Genomic DNA, 15,666 nt, shown 5'->3' with positions numbered 1-15,666 from the left:
GGGCAGACATACAAGTCAGACATTGCTTTTTTTAATTGAAAAAAACTTTTCTGAATTTATAAAATTCCTGCAACTTGGAAGTTGGAAGTGAGGAGAATAGGGGAGCTTCCTCCTCACAAGGGGCCAAATCCTTGGAAGTACCTTCCATTTCCCTCTTCTGTTAATAATAGCAAGTCCTCAGAGACTGGGATAACAGACAAGATTTGGCTAATTATGAGCTGTGAGTATTGGGCTCCCAAGTCTATGCAAGAATAGATCATCAGCTTTGCCTCCAGCCCTTGAAGTTCCCCATCTCAGTCCAGTGGGCTTCACATCTGAGTTTTCTCATCTCTTGTCACTGCATCAGGAGGCCCATGAAAAACTCGGCCAACTGCCAGCCCTGGGTATGGAACCTGAAACTTCAGTGCCCATGCAGGGCAGCAGCAGTGGATTCTCACTGCCTGGTCCTACTGCAGCAGAGACAGAGCAGCCCTGTGAGTACTCTGGAGATGATGGATGGAGAAGGGACTGTCAGGGGCATTTTCTCTTTCATCCTTAGGACAACTGGGAGAGTTGGGGCAAACAGAGGGGAGGGCACCAACATGGAAAGTTTCAGATACTTCCGTTCTTATACAGGCTGATTCTGAATATGTGGAGGGAAACAATTGTCCAATTGATTTCTGATCACACAGGACCTACACTCTGCTTGGCAGAGAACAACAACAATCTCTGTTAAATACTGCACAGACTCTGCCTTGGATCTCAGAAACAGAGAGTAGGCAATATTGCTCCCACACAACAGGTGCTATCCTTCATGTGCTTTCATTCTTTCAGCAATGTCTCATAGGACAAGATGGGAGATACAACTGTGCCTGCATATATCAATGGCACTGATTTTCTAAGAAACCTATAAGTTTCACTAATAGAATTTACAACATTCAAATATAAAGAAAAGCTCTGCTGATTTTCATAAATAGGAAAAGATAAAAAAGAGAGGAAAAAAAGAGAGAAGTAAGTCTTAGTGTGTGCTCTGAGACACATGTTAGGATTTCCACTTACTCCATGAACCAATCACCTGGGACCTGATAGGCTTCCTCCCCTCACTGCTATCTGATGGAATAATGTGTCATTACACCTTTCTCATGATTGTTTTCATCAACAAACCCACTGTTTCAACCTGATTTCAAAAGCATGACTGAACATTTCTTGAGGGCAAACCTCTGTTGGATGTCACATGTTTCCCAGAGGTGGGTGTTATTCTCCCATTTCTGTGTAAGAGATACCAGCCAAGAGGGGTGGAGAGATCACACACACTTCACATTGAGTGGCTGACAGCTGAGGACTCTGTCCCTGATTCCCACCTCAGGACTCTGTCCCCTCCACTGCAGCAGAATGATTGCTTCTTTCCAAACCTGCTTTATCCTCAGATGAGCAAATGGGGGCTTACCCACCACTCCCTTCTCTTTGAACTGGGGTGGGGGTTCACCTGTGAATTAGCAAAGTGGAGCCAGTAGTTTGCAGGGAACTTTTACTGAATGAGTGTGTGGATCCAGGGGTTTCTATGAATAGTGGCACATACGTGAGCACATTTTGCAAAGCTGAGATATGGAAATACCATTACCCATAGGAGATGGGATTTTCATGACTCTACCATGAAAAGATTACTGCTAGTCAGACATCAGGGAACTTGCTAATTTTATCCCTTGGCAATCATTTTTTCTCATTTTTCTATTGGGAAAATAAGCATAGGTAATTAATAGTAAAACTGCACATATGTCAATTTTCTTTACAACTCAAGTTTTTTATGCCTATGTGTTTAAGAAATTCTCACTTGTGTGATGTGGAGATGGGCATAAGAATTTTCTTAACCACTATCACAGACAAAAATTGAAGAATAAAATAAAGTTTAACCCACAGGTAATATTAGACATCACTTAAAGTGTTGCAACAGATGTATTGATCAAAGGTGAGATCATATCACAAAGAGACTTAAAATGCCATGCTGTGGCAAATGAGACTCAGGGAACAGTGTGTGTAGTATGTGGGTATATAGGTAAGTTTTTAGGAAAACTACTATGAATGCATAACTCACTACTAATATTATAAAAATATTGTAAGGAAAATGCATCCACCAGATTCATGACAGTGTTTGCCTTCAGACAACAGAAGTGCAGGGTACGTTCACGCAGGGAAGGGAAAAAACCCTCAAGTTTTATCAGTAATGAGCATAAATTCTACAGCATGGATTATTACATACTTATAGTTTAATATGGGAAGTGGTTAAAAATGATATGGAAAGGAATTCCTATGTACAATGTTTATTCATTGTCTGAAATGGTTCTCAGCTCTGGCTTTATGATAGTATGCCCAAAGGACTTAGGTGTAGAAGTTCTGATTTAATTGGTTCCAGATTATGGTCAGCCCATCACTAAATTTCTTTGTTATGTTTTTATTTTATTGTATATTTTCCGTTACCAGTTAATTCCCATAAACCCTCTTCCACCTACACCCACTCACCCATACCACAATCACCACACTGTTGTCCGTGTCCATAAGTTCCAGGAGTTGAATTGAGAGGAAGTGCTATTCTATCTCTCTCAGGAAGAACTGACTTGAAAAACATTTAAGCTGGCGTAAGGAGGCCAATTTATGGTTTGAGGTATGGCTTTGGTTCTCAGTTTGTCCACTGTTGGTTAGGGGGTTGGATTTGGTGAGAAATCAACTTTCACCAATGTCTGTGGTTAGAGTCAAATTTAAGAAATGTATACAGTCACGATGAACAAAAACAGTACAGGGGAAACTCAAGTGCAAATGTTTCTCTGAGGTTGTGTATCACTGAGAGACAATAAGCTTTCACTAAAGAAAAATGAGTACAGAGTATTCATGAAAATAAATTATTATTTAATCATTGGTGCCCTGTAAACTAACGTGATCTTTAGGATCAGGGGTGCTGTATGATTTTGTGCATTTAACAAAGACATATTTTGCAAAATGTGAAGTCCACTAAGGCCCAAAATATACATATTTGAATTAGAGTTGAAGGACTGACTTGGACCAGGCAACCCACACATTTGAGTGAATACTTGTCTCCCTGGAAGATAGATGTCACAAATCCAAGTAAAGATGAAAACCCTTGAAGATAATTGCCATACAAAAATCTAACTGCTTATTCTAAGTTAGAATGCAGTCAATGTGGTTTTAGCTCTTCAAGACTACATTCTAGATTAAGGGAATTTCTTTTTTTTTTTCTTTTTTTTTAAAATATTTTATTTATTTATTTTTAGAGAGGGAAGGGAGGGAGATAGAGAGAGAGAGAGAAACATCAATGTGCGGTTGCTGGGGGTTATGGCCTGCAACCCAGGAATGTACCCTGGCTGGGAATCGAACCTGGGACACTTTGGTTCCCAGCCCGCGCTCAATCCACTGAGCTATGCCAGCCAGGGCTCGATTAAGGGAATTTCTGGTACTGCATCTGAGTGAGACAAAGTACATTCAGCTGCTTCTTAGTGTCTTCCAATTAAGATAATTTTCCTTAGAAAACAATATGTCCCATTCCATTTTTTTATTTCCAAAGTAGAAGGCTGATATTTTGCTTTCTTGATGGAATTGTTTAATCTGCAGTGTCTTTTCTTCTTTTTCTTTTTTTATTTTAATCATTGTTAAAGTACAGTTTTCTCCCTTTTACTCCCAATCCAGCCCACCCACCCATTCCTCCCTACTTTCCTCCCATTACCACCCTCTCCCTGGTTTTTGTCCGTGTGTCCTTTAAATTTGTTCCTGTAAACCTTTCCCATTCTCCCTTGAAATTCCCTTTTCTCTCTCCTCCGGTCACCGTCAGCCTGTCCTCTATTTCAGTGATTTTGATTATATTTTGCTTGTTTCTTTGTTTTGTTATTTAGGTTCCTGTTAAAGGTGAGATCATATGGTATTTGTCTTTCACTGACTGGCTTGTATCGCTAAGCATAATGTTTTCCAGCTCCATCCACGCTGTTGCAAAGGGTAGGAGCTCCTTCTTTCTTTCTGCTGCATACAATTCCATTGTGTAAATGTACCATAGTTTTCTGATCCATTCATTTACTGATTGGGCATCTTGGTTGCTTCCAGCATCTAGCTATTGTAAATTGTGCTGCTATGAACATTGGGATGCATAGGTTCTTTTGAATTGGTGTTTTGGAATTCTTAGGATAGAATCCCAGCAGTGGAATTGCTGGGTCAAAAGGCAGATCCATTTTTAGTTTCCTGAGGAAGTTCCATATTGCTTTCCATAGTGGTTGTACCAGTCTGCAGTCCCACCAACAGTGCAATAGGGTTCCCTTTTCTCCACAACCTCTCCAACACTTGTTTGTTGCTTTGTTTATGATGGCCATTCTGTCTGGTGTGAAGTGGTATCTCATTGTGGTTTTAATTGGCATCTCTCTGATAGCTAGCGATATTGAACATCGTTTCATGTGTCTTTGGATTTTCTGTATGTCCTCCTTGGAGAAGTGTCTTTTCAAGTCCTTTGCCCACTTTTTAATTGGGTTCCTTGTCTTCTTAGAGTGGAGTCGTGTAAGTTCTTTATATATTTTGGAGATTAAACCCTTGTCTGAGGTATCATTGGCAAATATGTTTTCCCATACAGTTGGTTCTCTTTTAATTTTGATACTGTTTTCTTTAGCTGTGCAGAAGCTTTTAATTTTGATGAGATCCCATTTGTTTATTCGTTCCTTTATGTCCCTGACTCTAGGGGACACGTCAGTAAAAAAGTTTCTTCATGAAATATCTGAGATTTTCCTACCTACGTTCTCCTCTAGGACCTTAATGGTGTCACGTTTTACATTTAAGTCTTTTATCCACCTTGAATTTATTTTTGTATATGGTGTAAGTTGGTGATCGAGTATCATTTTTTTGCACGTGGCTTTCCAGTTCTCCTAACACCATTTGTTGAAGAGGCTATTTTTATTCCATTTAATGTTGCTGCCTCCTTTGTCAAATATTAATTGACCATAGAGACTTGGGTTTATTTCTGGGCTCTCTGTTCTGTTCCATTGCTCCATGTACCTGTTTTTATGCCAGTACCTGGCTGTTTTGATTACAGTGGCCTTGTAGTATAGTTTAGTGTTGGGTATTGTGATCCCTCCTACTTTACTCTTCTTTCTCAAATTGCAGCAGCTATTCAGGGTTGTTTATAATTCCATATAAATTGTTGAAATCTTTGTTCTATGTCTGTGAAATAAGCCATTGGTACTTTAATAGGCATTGCATTGAATGTGTAAATTGCTTTGGGTAGTATGGACATTTTGATGATATTAATTCTTCCAATCCATGAACACGGTACATGTTTCCATTTGTTTATGAATTCCTTGATTTCTTTCTTCACTGTTGTGTAGTTTTCTGAATACAGGTCTTTTACCTCTTTGGTTAGGTTTATTCCTAGATATTTTATTTTTCTTTTTGCTATTTCAAATGGGATTTTTTCCTTGATCTCTGTTTCTGCTGTTTCATTGTTGGTGTACAAAAATGCCTTTGATTTCTGGATATTGACTTTGTATCCCGCTGTTTTGCCAAATTCATTGATTAGGTCAAGCAGTTTTTTGGTAGAGTCTATAGGATTTTCTTTGTATACTATCATGTCATTTGCAAACAGTGACAGTTTTGTTTCCTCCTTTCTGATTTGAATGCCTTTTATTTCTTTTTCTTGTCTGATTGCTGTGGCTAAAACTCCCAGTACTATATTGAATAGAAGTGGTGAAAGTGGACAGCCTTGTCTTGTTCCTGATCTTAGTGGAAAAGATTTTAATTTTTGCCCATTGAGTATGATGTCGGCTGTAGGTCTCTCATATATGGCCTTTATTATGTGGAGGAATGCTCCCTCTATTCCCATTTTGCTGAGTGCTTTTATCATGAATGGGTGCTGTACCTTATCAAATGCTTTTTTTTGCATCAATTGATATGATCATGTGGTTTTTGTCTTTGCTTTTCTTTATGTGATGTATTACATTTACTGACTTGCGAATATTGAACCATCCTTGCATCCCTGGAATGAATCCCACTTGGTCATGGTGTATGATCTTTTTAATGTATTGTTGGATGCAGTTTGCCAGTATTTTGTTGAGGATTTTAGCGTCAATGTTCATCAGTGATATTGGCTTGAAGTTTTCTTTCTTTGTTGTGTCTTTATCTGGTTTTGGGATTAGGATGATGTTGGCCTCATAAAAAGAGTTTGGGAGACTCCCATCTTTTTGGATTTTTTTGAATAGTCTGTGCAGGATAGGGGTTAGTTCTTCCTTGAATACTTTGTAGAATTCCCCTGTGAAACCATCTGGTCCTGGGCTTTTGTGTGTTGGGAGTTTTTTGATTACTGCTTCAATTTCTTTTGTTGTTATTGGTCTGTTCAGACTTTCTGCTTCTTTTTCATTGAGTTTTGGAAGATTATATTTTTCTAGAAAGCTGTCCATTTCACCTAGGTTTTCAAATTTCTTGGCATACAGTTCTTTGTAGTAATTTCTTACAATCCTTTGTATTTCTGTGGTATCTGTTGTAATCTCTCCTCTTTCATTTCTGATTGTGTTTATTTGGATCTTCTCTCTTTTTTTCTTGATAAATCTGCTTAAAGGCTTGTCGATTTTGTTTATCTTTTCAAAGAACCAGCTCTTGGATTCATTGATCCTTAGAATTGTGCTTTTGGTCTCTATGTCATTTAATTCTGGTCTTATCTTGGTTATTTCCTTCCTTCTGCTTGCTCTGGGCTGCCTTTGTTGTTGTTCCTCGAGTTCTTGTAGGCTTAGGGTTAGGTTGTTTGTTTGGAATGATTCTAACCTTTTTAGGTGGGCCTGTATTGCTATGAACTTCCCTCTCGGGACTGCCTTGGCTGTGTCCCATAAGTTTTGGGTTGTTGTGAGTTCGTTTTCATTTGTTTCCAGAAACCTTTTGATTTCTTCCCTAATATCATTCTTGACCCATTCATGGTTTAATAGCATGCTATTTATTCTCCATGATTTTGAGTGTTTTTGGTTTTTTTCCTTGGGATTGGTTTCTAGCTTCAGTCCCTTGTGGTCTGAAAAAATGCTTGGTATGATTTCAATTTTCTTGAAATTCTTGAGGCTTGTTTTGTGTCCTATCATGTGGTCTATCGTTGAGACTGTTCCATGTACATTTGAAAAGAACGTATATTTAGCTTGTTTTGGATGGAGGGCTCTGTGTATATCAGTAAAGTCCATTTCATCAAGGGTATTGTTTAATGCCACAATATCTTTGTTGATATTTTGTTTGGAAGATCTGTCCATGTTTGATAGTGGGGTGTTAAAATCTCCTACTATAATTGTGTTGCTGTGCATTTCTTTCTTGAAGTCCTCTAAGATTTTCTTTATGTATTTTGGCGCTCCTATGTGGTGTGCATATATATTTACAATGTTTATGTCTTCTTGATATATTCTTCTCTTGAGTATTATGAAGTGACCTTCTGGGTCTCTCTTTATGGACTTTTTTTGGAAGTCTATTTTGTCAGATATGAGTATTGCTACCCGGGCTTTTTTTCCTGTCCATTTGCTTGGAAGATTTGTTTCCAGCCCTTCACTTTCAGCATGTGTAGGTCTTTTATCCTGAGGTGGGTCTCTTGTAGACAGCAGATATGTGGGTCATTTTTCCTTATCCAATCAGCTATTCTATGTCTTTTGATTGGATCATTTAATCCATTTACATTTAAGGTTATTATTGATAGGTACTTATTCATTGTCTTTTATGTACATGTGTTTCTCTCTCTCTCTCTCTCTCTCTCTCTCTCTCTCTCCTTCCCTCCCTTCCTTAAACCAGTTCTTTTAGAATCTCTTGTAGAGCTGGTTTGGTCGAGGTGTATTCTTTTAGACTTCTTTTGTCTGGGAAGCTTCTTATTTGGCCTTCTATCTTGATTGAGAGCCTTGCTGGGTATAGTAGCCTTGGTTGCAGACCTCTGGTTCTTTTTTCCTGGAGTATTTCTTGCCATTCTCTTCTGGCTTGAAGTGTTTCCATTGAGAAGTCAGCTGTTAGCCTTATTGGGGCTCCCTTGTATGTTACTTCCTGTTTCTCCCTTGCTGCCTTTAAGATTCTCTCTCTTTGTCTTGAAATTTTGTCATTTTAATTATAATGTGCCTTGAAGTGGGCCTCTTTGGGTTCCTCTTGATTGGGACTCTCTGTGTTTCCTGTATTTGTGTGACTTTTTGTCTCATCAAATTAGGGAAGTTCTCCTTCATTACTTGTTCAACTAGGTTTTCGATCCCCTGCTTTTCTTCTTCTCTTCTGGTATCCCTATTATATGGATATTATTACATTTCATATTGTCTTGTATTTCTCTTAATCCCTCTTCATTCTTTCTGAACCTCTTTTCCTTTTCTTGCTCTTTCTGGATGCTGTTTTCTATTTTGTCCTCCAGCTCGCTAATCCGCTCTTCTGCTTCATCAAGCCTGGTTTTCATTCCTTCTACTGTGTTCTTCAGTTCAGAAATTGTATTCTTCATTTCCTCTTGACCTTTGTTGAGAGTTTCTATTTCCTTTTTCATGTTTATATAGTTTGCAGTGAGATTGATGTAGTTTCCCTCTAATTTCTGAAAGCTCATTGTGAGTTCATTGAACTTCCTGGTAATCATTGTTTTGAACTCACTATCTGATAGTTGAGTTGCCTCTATTTCATTTAGCATTTTTCCTGAGGCTTCCTCTTTTCCCTTCAACTGGGGGTTGTTTCTTTGTTTTCTCATTGTTCGTGGGTTTCTTCTTTTTTCTTATTGTTTGTTAATTTGATCTGTTCTAATTCCCTTTAATTATGGTGTGAACTTCTGTGGTAGAATACTTGTGAGATTCAGTGGTGCAATCTCCTTCATGTATCCTGGTGCTCACAGCTTCCCCCTATTCTTTTTTGTGATCAGTTGGAGGAGTAAGGCAAAATGGTTTAAAACAGCAAGACAGTATACTATGATATTTACTATAGCAGCCAGTAGAGAAGAGATGGGTTATCCTTTGGCTTCTTATAGTGTTAACCATGATCCTCCACCCCACTATCCATGTTTTAGAAACGATGGAAAGAAGGTAAGACTCTTATTGGGGATGAGAGGATTGTTAGTTGGATCTGGGAAGCTGTGATGCTGTGGGAGGTCAGATTCTAAGGTAGGATTGGACTAAAGATTAGTATATAGGAGTCGTGAGTAAAAGGATAGAGACAACCCCCACAATAGTATAGTTCAGAAAATTGCAAAGTGGGCTGAGATCAGGTAGGGGTATTAAGAAGCAATTACAATTGTATAGACTAGGTCTTACTAGTAGTAATAGTAAAGTGACAGTATTGTGGCAGAATCGATGAGGTCTAGATAACAAGAATAAAGAGTATAGAACCCCCTGGCTGGCATAGCTCAGTGGATTGAGCTCGGGCTGGGAACCAAAGTGTCCCAGGTTCGATTCCCAGCCAGGGTACATTTCTGGGTTGCAGGCCATAAGCCCCAGCAACCGCACATCGATGTTTCTCTCTCTCTCTCTTTCTCTCTCTCTCTCTCTCTCTCTCCCTCCCTCCCTCCCCTCTCTAAAAAAAATAAAAAAATAAAATATTAAAAAAAAGAGTATAGAACCTTGAGAGGTGTATTAAAGGAACACAGATGAAGGATAGTAACTTATCAACACCTTGTGACTGAGATACCAGGGGAACCTATCAACTGACAGTATAACCAGCCAAGCAAAGAAGATTATACAGAAAGAAAAGAATACCAAAATATTATTAAAATAAAAAATGTCGGAAGAGTGAGAAAAAGATAATACAAATTTACAGTAACTTGCAAGATTTTAAAAAAAAAGGAAAGAAAATCAGAAGATGTAGTGCAGGAGAGATAAATTTGGAGTGGAAAGAATAATATTAGGATGAATGGAAGAGAGACATAAGGGATTGCGAGATAAAAATAATAAGAATTGAAAAATAAAATGTCACATAAAACACAAGATAAAATCAATCAACCAACAATAGCCAGATAAACCAAACCAAACCAAACCAAAAACAAACAAAAACAAAAACCAAAAACCAAAACAAAACAAACAAAAAAACAAAAAAAGAAAAGGGAAAAAACAAAAACAAAAAAACAATAAAACAAACAAATAATAAAACACACACACACACACACACACACACACACAAACAAAAAAAAACTCTTGTTGGTTTCTGACTGGCCAGACTAGTTTTTCTGATCTTGCTGGCTTCAGCTGGCTGAGGGACCATTGAAATGCTTCTCTCTCTCCTAGCCAGACCTCAGCTGGTGTTTCAGGTAGCCTGGGCGCTCCCGAACACACTGGCTCTTTGGATCTCACTTCCACGTTCTTGCGGACTCTGGGGTCCTGCAGGGTTCCAGCTCTATGCTCTCAGGAGGCACCCGCGACGTTTTGGGATTCACTGCGCCCTCCCTGGGGATCGTAAAAGGGAGCGCCCCTCCCCCAAACTTTTGAGATTCGGGGTCTAGGATCGCTGTAAGCGCCTCGCTGCGACCCTTCCGGGATCAAAGCGCAAGAGAATCAGTCAGTCTGATGGTGCGCTCGCCAAGCCGTTTCCAGCTCCGTGATCCCCACCGAACTGCACTCCGACCAGGTATGGGCGCCTTTCCCTGCTCCCCCGGGCTGGCTGGAAATCTCTGAGCCACCACTGTAGGAATGCACCAAGTGCCATGTCCCTCCTGGGAACGCAGCGCCTGAATCAGCCCTCCCTATGGGGCGCCAGCTGAGCACAGCCAGGCACTGTACCCTCCACCGATCGGCACTTCTACCGGGCTAGGGGTGCAGGCGCCCTTTCAGGCTCCCCCTGGTCTTGTCGGCTAGAGTTCCTCACTCCTCCCAGGTCTCTGGGTGGGCGATCTTAGTCCCTGGGTGATTTTTTCCCAGTCCAACTGGCCAATCTGTTTCTTTTAGCAACACGTTGTCCCCTGGAGTTGCTCAACCCCCGTATTCGGGGGAGGAAGCAGCGACTTCCCTCTCCCGGGCACCCTGGGGCAGGACCCAGAGCACCGGGCGGGCCTGGGGTCTGCACACCCCTAGACCCCGCACTGATCCCTGGGCCCCTTTTGTCGTGTAGCCGTCTCCTTACCGTCTGGTTTTCCTGCAAGTGCAATAATTTTTGATGTCCTGCTTTAAAAAATGATTCGGTAACCTGGCCCACTTGCTCTGTTTCTCCACCGACCCGCGAGTTTCCCCCCTCTTCACAGAAGCCGAGAAAAACGCTGCCTAGAGTAAAGCCACCATCTTCCCTCCTCCTTTATTTTAATACTGTTTTCTTTAGCTGTGCAGAAGCTTTTAATTTTGATGAGGTCTCATTTGTTTATTCTTTCCTTTATGTCCCTTGCTCTAGGGGACATGTCAGTAAAAAATTTTCTGGGTAAATATCGGAGATTTTCCTACCTAGTTCTCCTCTAGGACTTCAATGGGGTCACATTTTATATTTAAGTGTTTTATCCACCTTGAATTTATTTTTGTATAAGGTGTAAGTTGGTGATCGAGTATCATTTTTTGCACATGGCTGTCCAGTTCTCCCCACACCATTTGTTGAAGAGGCTATTTTTATCCCATTTGATGTTGCTGCCTCCTTTGTCAAATATTAATTGACCATAGAGACTTGGGTTTATTTCTGGGCTCTCTGTTCTGTTCCATTGCTCCATGTACCTGTTTTTATGCCAGTACCTGGCTGTTTTGATTACAGTGGCCTTGTAGTATAGTTTAGTGTCAGGTATTGTGATCCCTCCTACTTTACTCTTTTTTCTCAAAATTGCAGCAGCTATTCTGGATCGTTTATGGTTCTATATAAATTTTTGAAGTGCTTGTTCTATGTCTGTGAAATAAGCCATTGGCACTTTAACAGAAATTGCATTGAATATGTACATTGCTTTGGGTAGTATGAACATTTTGATTATATTATTTCTTCACCTTTCTTCTCTAATATTCTTTCAGCCAAGGTCTTTTAGTTGGTGTTTATAGAAACAGGTAAACAACCCAGACATCTGAAAGGAAAGAGGTCTAAAAGAGTTCCCAACTGAGAAATGTTGCTGAAGGGTAAGGGGGGTGGTGGGTGTGTTTGGTCCTCAAGCTCAAGTGTGATTCGTTTATTTGTTAATTGCTTGAATGCAAAAAATGGATGTGGCTACACTTGTTTCATTTATTCAGCACACTCTTCTTTTTCAAACTGTGTCCTATCTGCATAGTACCACAGAATCGAACAGGTGACTCTGAATTCTTCCTCCTGGGACTGTCAGATGATCCAGAGCTGCAGACTCTTCTGTTTGGCCTGTTCCTGGCCATGTACCTGGTGACCATGCTGGGGAATCTGCTCATCAACCTGGCCATCATCTCTGACTCCCACCTCCACACACCTATGTATTTCTTCCTTTCCAATCTGTCCCTGGCTGATATCAGTTTCAGCAGCACTACAGTCCCCAAGATGCTGGTGAACCTCCAGACATACAGCAAGTCCATTACCTATGCAGGCTGCCTAACTCAGGTCACATTTTTTTCTCTGTTTGCAAGTTTGGAGAGTCTACTTCTGGCCGTGATGGCTTATGACCGGTTGGTGGCCATTTGTCAGCCTCTGCACTACCTGGTCATCATGAACCCCCGCCTCTGTGGCTTGTGTGTCCTGCTGTCATTTTTCATCAGCCTTTTGGTCTCCCAGCTGCACTACTTGATGGTGTCACAACTCACTTTCTGTGCCGATGTGGAAATTCCTCATTTCTTTTGTGATGCTTCTCAACTCCTGAACCTTGCCTGTTCTGACACCTCCATTAATAACATATTGATCTATTTTTTTGGTGTTATCATTGGTGTTGTTCCACTCTCAGGGATCCTTTTCTCTTACACTCGAATTGTTTCCTCCATTCTGAGAGTCCCATCATCAGGGGGGAAGTATAAGGCCTTCTCCACCTGTGGCTCTCACCTGTCAGTTGTTTGCTTATTTTATGGAACGGGCCTTGGGGTGTACCTCAGGTCTACTGTGTCATCTTCTCTGAGGAAGGGTGCAGTGGCCTCAGTGATGTACACTGTGGTCACCCCCATGCTGAACCCCTTTGTCTACAGCATGAGGAACAGGGACATCAAGAGTGTTCTATGGAGGATGACCAGAAGAATAGCCTAGTTTTATACCTATGGATCTTTTTTCGCTCATAAACTGGAAATAGTAGCGAAATGAAACATGTGTAACAAGAAATTCTGAATCCACAGTTTATAGTGTATCTGTACCCATATGGACCTTGTCTTTGTCTACACATTTTTTTCCTCTTAGTACAGCTGTAATGGATTCAGAGGTCATTTGGACTCTACTTCAGTGAGAGTCCCTCCAGGTTTATGCACAGCCCATCAGTTACCCAGGTAATGCACAGTTCCCTGTGCATTACCCAGGACTCTTGGTCCTGAACTGCCTTGATTGTATCATTATGAAAAAAACTGTAGCCCCTCCTTTTTGGTATTTATTCTTTTTACTGTTTCCCCATGATTCTTCTCCATTTTTCCATATTTTTGCTCCTTCATGATCATGGTCAAATGCTTGAGAAGATAGAGCATTTGATTTCTTTTCCAATCCAGGATAATTTGAAATTGAAATGGGATAGCAGTGACACTGAATTTGAATGAATACTTATCAACTGGGACATTCATAGAAAATTTGGATGTATGCTTTCCAGTATTTTGATAAATCTTTTTCCCACTTTAACATCTCCTCATCAATTTCAGAGTTGGAAATGAAAGGATAAATATTGTATAATTTCATTTATGTGAGGCATCTAAAATAGTGAAATCCATGGAGACATAGAGGAGCATATTGGTTGTCAGGAGACAGGAGAAGAGGGAACAGGGAGTTAGCATTTAATTGGGAAAGAATAATTTTCATGTTTGCAAGATGAAAAGACTCATGGAGGTGGATGGTGATGATGGTCGTACAGCAATGTGTATGTACGACCATTAATGTCACTGAATGGGACACTTAAAATGGTTAAGATGTCAAATTTTCCATTAGGTTATTTTACTACATAAGAGAAATGATGTCATATTAGAGATGAGGGACATGTTGCTTCAAATGTCAGGTGTGCTGCACAGACCTCAGCATCAGCTCCCATAAGGACCTGCCTCAGCTGTCCAGGGCTACTGTAACCAAGGTCATGTGTCCTTCTGCAGCTGCCCACATCTCATGATATTTGACCCCTTGGCACCAGTTCCAGCCATCTCTATAGATTCATCCTAGATCCAGAGCTCCCTGGTAATTTTAGGTGGCCTTTGATGAGCTTCAACTTGGCTTGATTTTCCCACTGCCCTTGCCTGCTACAAAGTGTTCACCAAACCACAGAGTGAGGGAACAGTGTTTGTAGAACTGCCTTGACTTAAAACACCAGGCACATGTTCAGGAGTTCCTAGGCAACCCTCACTTCTGATCAGCTGGCCAAAATTAAGGGACTCCCTTCCTTTCAATGATTTCATAGATGCCAGATAAGCAAGGGAATTCCCTCAGGTTCAATAATTCACCAGCTTGAGTCACAAAACTTAAGACAGTGCTAGTCTTATGGTTATACTACTCTTATAGCAAAAGAATAGAAAATAGGACTAGTAAAAGAAGATACACATGGGGAAATACCTGAAAGGTCTCATAGGTAAATCTTGTTGTTTTCCTCTCCCTATGGGGTTCAAATCCATTACTTCATCCTGGTCACAATGTGAGACAACAGTCAGAGTCTTGCTAACCAGGTAGCACACCTAAGCTACAGTGTCCAGATATTTTATTGAGGCTTCATTTCATTGGTGGGATAAATGGAATCATTTCCAATTTGTTTGAACTCACTCTCCAGCCTTTCTCCCAAGACACTGGGCTGACATCAGTTTCCTGAAAGCACCAACCCTTCACATACATGCTTGGTCTCTTTGGCATAATCATTTGCCAATTTCAGTCATCTTATTAGCATAAACTATCAGGTATGGTTCATGAGGTCCCCCACAATAACCAATCACTTCTATCACTAAGTAAACTTCAAGGGCTTAAGGGTGACTTCCCAGGACCTGGGGAAAACATCACATCTCTGTGTACATCAAGACAAATTCATTCACACACCTGTGATCTTCCACAGGTGTTGATGCCAGGAGCATTACCTGTGAATCTCCCGGCATATTCATCACTGTCTCTGAGTCTCCTTGTGAGGAAGCCAACTTGGGATATTTGCTTGGTAATTAAACTATTTGGGATGATTTTGAGACAATTCCAAGGAAGTTTTCTTAAATAGTCAGCAATGCTTTATAAATTACAGGTCCAGTGCTTGACTCAGTGATGGAAAATTCAGGGAGAGGTAATGAGGTATTGAAATTTCAGGGTAGTATGTAGGTCCCCATAGAAAATCTGAATGAATCTAGAAATCCAAATTTAGAAATGTTTGATTCAAAGGGAGAACAGAGTTGAGATAATAACATCTGCAGAAATATTGTACTTCAAAAACATTTATTTAAAAATATTAAATTTTAGAGTATAAATAAAATATGAGGTAAGGATGATAATTTATTTGGCCTCTGTCATCCTGAATTTTCTAGAGGATGTATGGTCCCATCTGTCCCTGATTTTTGTTCCATGTTTTGTTAGGTTCCCCTGATTCTGGTTGTTTAGATTTGGAAGGCATTGAGGACTATTTTAATGACAGTGTCTATCACTAAGGATATTGCTGTCCTCCTGGGAAGAAGAGGTGTATGAAGACCT

At 40.3% G+C, this 15,666-nt stretch overlaps 1 protein-coding gene across 1 annotated transcript; it reads left to right on the top strand.

Annotated features, from left to right (window-relative positions):
- The first annotated feature begins 253 nt into the window (after window positions 1–253).
- LOC114503381 (putative gustatory receptor clone PTE01) lies at window positions 254–13,145 on the top strand. Its single transcript, XM_028520924.2, has 2 exons — window positions 254–473; window positions 12,149–13,145. Exons 1-2 carry the CDS (start codon window positions 386–388, stop codon window positions 13,072–13,074), a joined length of 1,014 nt encoding a protein of 337 aa, XP_028376725.2. The 5' UTR covers window positions 254–385; the 3' UTR covers window positions 13,075–13,145.
- Window positions 13,146–15,666: the final 2,521 nt, after the last annotated feature.

The sequence above is a fragment of the Phyllostomus discolor genome, chromosome 8 (genome assembly GCF_004126475.2).
Source record: "Phyllostomus discolor isolate MPI-MPIP mPhyDis1 chromosome 8, mPhyDis1.pri.v3, whole genome shotgun sequence".
In the NCBI taxonomy this organism is placed as follows: Eukaryota; Metazoa; Chordata; class Mammalia; order Chiroptera; family Phyllostomidae; genus Phyllostomus; species Phyllostomus discolor.
This window is presented reverse-complemented; position numbering and strand designations above follow the sequence as displayed.